The sequence below is a fragment of the Alligator sinensis genome, unplaced genomic scaffold (assembly GCF_000455745.1).
Source record: "Alligator sinensis unplaced genomic scaffold, ASM45574v1 scaffold437_1, whole genome shotgun sequence".
Classification (NCBI taxonomy): domain Eukaryota; kingdom Metazoa; phylum Chordata; order Crocodylia; family Alligatoridae; genus Alligator; species Alligator sinensis.
The window spans coordinates 312,247-316,169 of record NW_005842176.1 but is presented as its reverse complement, the minus strand read 5'-3'; the positions used below and the strand labels follow the sequence as shown (position 1 = coordinate 316,169).

Below are 3,923 nucleotides of genomic sequence, written 5' to 3'. Positions count from 1 at the left end.
AGCAGAGGTAGTGGCAGTGTTATTATTAAGCTTCCCATAACACCTGTGAGCCATATTCAAGAACCGGGATGTCATTCTGACGGTGCTCTACAAACAACGAACAAGAAGACAGCCCCTGGTGCTGACTGCCAAAGAAAAGGGAAGGAAGAATCATGGGAGGAAAATGTACTTTAAAATCTAATTTGCACTCCTGGAAGCAAACTGCTGAAGAAGCCCCTCACCCAGAAGACAGAACATCTGATTGTACAAAGCTGGTAGCTAACAGGGCTGCATTCCTTTTTTTTGGCAACTCCTGTACGTGGAATTCACCTACATGGGACTTCCAGTTACTTATGCAGGTAGGCATCAAGCCAGAGGTCCCCTGACTCCTTCAGAGATCTGCAAGGGTTGTTGGAGTGTGGGAGGGGTTAAGGGGGTGGGAAAGAGGAAAAGGAGAGAGAGAGAGAAGATGTCCAATTAATGATAAGTATACAATCATGGTTGCACCATAAGAGGGCAGTGCTCCACATACTAAAGAGTATTAACGTCTGTGCATTTGATTTTTACATTCATACCATTCTTTTCATGTAGAATATTTTAAAATGTATTTTGGTGTGCTTTTCTTATCCATCTCCCTCAATGCCATCGTTCCTTTCCCCCACTACCAGATCTTCTCCAATCTCTGGCTTTGAGCACTACTTAGTTCTGTTCTTGTTTTTCAGATAATGTTTACCAGAGCAGTCAGTTTCCAAGAGGAGGGCATCTCAGGATTACAAATAATGGCCTTGTAGTACTCTCACCATTATTCTTGGCGCCATTCCTTACACATGCTAACAGGTTGGTTGTTTTTTGACTGCTCCTATGGACTCAGCTGAATGTTTCAATGCATCATCCACAAGAATGTGCAGATCTTCCATTGAACTGCAATAGTCAATTCTGAATCCTGGAAAACTGGGTGAGCTTTTGCAACCACTCTTGCTGTTTTGCATTATCTTGCAAATGTCAACATTGTGTTTTACTGGCCCCTGGGTTGCCCCTTTACCCATTTCTCTTATGTTTCTCATACTATTCAATCAAGATAACAGAACTGAACACACGTGAGCCACCTCACTTCTTACCCCTTTTCTGGGTTATTAATAATGACTACAAGCCAACAACTAATACTGACTGATGGTGTAATTACCTGCTTTTCCACTATATGCCATGATAAAACCTTTTTCCATGCTTTTTTCCTGATATGTGACAGTGCTTTGCCCCTTATCCCAAGAATTCAAGTCCATCTCCTTAGAAAGTTATGACAAATGCTATGCTATGGCTCAAGTAGTTTGCCTTATGCAGTTGTTCTCAATGTACCTTTCTCCTTGCCAAGAGTTTCCCCTTCTGGGTCAAACAGCCCTTCTCATGCCATAGCCCACTCAGTTCTTGGTTTTTCTGCTGACATTGTGTGTAGGATGGGGATGACACTGCCACTTGCTAAGGTAAGTCCTAGGATGTGGACAGACGTTCTTTAGGAACCAAAATACCAGTTCACCCCACAAAGGCCTCCAAAATCTGGCCTTTGAAATCTAATGATCTGCTCATTAGTATCCTGTGGCTAGATTTTAGGTGGTAACTGAGACATGAAAGGCTCCATAAAACCCTCCCTGTACCCTTAACCATACAGTCCATTCCCATCCACTGTTCCTATCTCATCTTCCCCTGCTCTTCTGCTGTGCGTGTATCTTCTCATTTAATGTGAGGTGCTCTCTTATCATCTAGTTGTGTACCGAATTTTCCAAGTTAATTCTTACCGCACAATGTCTGCAAAGGCAGTGAGCAGGGGCTTGCAATGGTACTTAGCGCCATGTTTGACACACAGGGACTTCACCATGGGGGCCACCTTGTAGAGGTTGTGTCGAGGCATCCTTGGGAAAAGGCTGGGAGGAGGGAAAGAAGATGATTTACTGGGAGTTGTAGTTGGCACTTAGGCCTCACAAAAATCTCTCCCCTCTGCAGAAACCTCAGCTAGTCAACCACTTTCACCTCTTCCTGCAGGGCTTGCATTCACAGGGACTGTAGGAAAATCCCATCTTTCTCCAGATATCCACAGTAATCAGTTCTCCATGAGGATACCCTTCCTCCCACTGGGACCTGCCCCTTACCTGTTCATTGCCAGGGACTCATACTCACTGATGCTCAATTTGGAAGTTCAGATGCCCAGTAAACCAGTCATTGAATATTGATTGATGCACATTACATGTTCCCTGAAGCTGGAAGAGGAGGAAGAACTGAGAGTGAACCTGTAAATGTTAGGATCAGCACAGGTATGTCTGTTTCCACCTGCCCCATAAGGGTCCTCATTCCTTTATACTTCCTCATTTAGAAGAGGTTCCCCTTTAGGGTTAGGTGCACATGGATGTCCCAGATCAGTCAGCTTCTGCCATGTATTTTTCCAACATCACCAAATCCTGATACCCTTCCAACAGACACTTGCAAAGCACCTAGGCATATACATCACTAAAAACAATCCAAATTCACCCAGTGCAACAGCCATCAAGCTTTGTCCCAGAGAGGAGGGGCCTGTTCTGGGAGGCAATGAACCCTGAATGTAGCCCTTTTTCCCAGTCAGTGTTTCTACTGGAAACTTCCACTGACTGGGGTGGAGCTAAGAGGATGAAGTTCAGTTCTGACAAATGCAAGGTAATACATTTAAAAAAGACTAATTCAAAATAGAAATACAAAATGGGTGACACCTGGTTGGATGGCAGAGCTACAGAGAAAGATCTGGGAGTCTTCTTGAATCACAGACTCAATATGAGCTTGCAGTGCGATGTAGCTTCTAAAAAGATTAATGCATTTTTGGAATGCATTTCTAGAAGGTGCAAAGACACAGGAGGGAATAGTGCCTCTTTACTCGGTGCTGGTTAGGCCTAATTTAGAATAGTGTGTGCAGATTTGGACTCTGCATCTTAAAAAGGGCATGGAGAAGTTAGAGAGGATCCAGAGGTGGATGACAAAAATGATAAAGGGCTAAGGAAGCAAGGAAATAGGCATTATCAGCTCATGGAAAAGGCACTTAAAAGGGGACATGATAGCTGTCTTGAAATATCTGAAGGTCTGCCATAAAGAAGAGGGAAAACACCATTTCTCTCTTCATGCAGAAAGTAGCATGTGGACTAATGGTCTGAAATCTCTGCAAGGTTTAGACTGGCTATCAGGAAAAACTTCTTCACTATTAGAAGAGTGAGGCTGTGGAATAGACCGCCTGGGGAAGATTGCCTAGGTAAGGAATCTCCATCATTGGAGATGTTCAAGATATTTCTGGACTTTGTTGGTTGCTGCATGGTACCAGGAAAGAATTTCCCCTCCACTCCTGCTGCTATGTGTTAAAGTTTATTTTGTATGGACTATGGGGATTTGTGCCTTCTTCTGTAGCAGGGGCAGAGCCCATTTCCTTGGATCTTTTGGGGATGCAGTGACCTTTGCAGCAGCAGGTTGTTGGCCACCATGGCCCCCCTGCTTTACTTGTGGCAGGTTAGGGTGTTATATCTTGGGTTTTGTGTCAGGTTTTACAGTATAGGTTTGCTAATAAGTTAGACCAGGGGCTTTCAATCTTTTTCAATCATTTTACCCCCAGGTGCCCGGACGCAGAGCAGTATACCCCTGGCTGCCGAGCGGGGTAGGGGAGAGTGGCATGCAGCCAGATGCGGAGGCAGCAGCAGCTGCATGTGAATTTCCCCTGCCCCCCACATCTGGCCGGGTGGGCGGCACCTGTGCGGCGGTGTGGGATGGTGTATGGTGGCACTCCATCCCCTTGCGTACCCCCTAAGGCCTTCTCAAGTACCCCCAGGGGAACATGTACCACCAGTTGACATAGATTTCATAGATTTCATAGACATTAGGGCTGGAAGGGACCTCGGAAGATCATCGAGTCCAGCCCCCTGCCCCCGGGGCAGGAAAGCCGC

General features: G+C 45.4%; 1 protein-coding gene across 1 annotated transcript in view; it reads right to left on the bottom strand.

Moving 5' to 3' along the window:
* Window positions 1-326: 326 nt before the first annotated feature.
* The window catches only part of LOC102388109 (fatty acid desaturase 1), a 52,867-nt gene continuing 49,270 nt past the window's right edge, over window positions 327-3,923 (bottom strand). The window contains exons 10-12 of the mRNA XM_006026046.1: window positions 2,149-2,228; window positions 1,770-1,895; window positions 327-378 (exon numbers count right to left, since the gene is read on the bottom strand). Of these exons, the coding sequence (XP_006026108.1) occupies window positions 327-378; window positions 1,770-1,895; window positions 2,149-2,228 (258 nt within the window). The remainder of the gene's footprint in view (window positions 379-1,769; window positions 1,896-2,148; window positions 2,229-3,923) is intronic.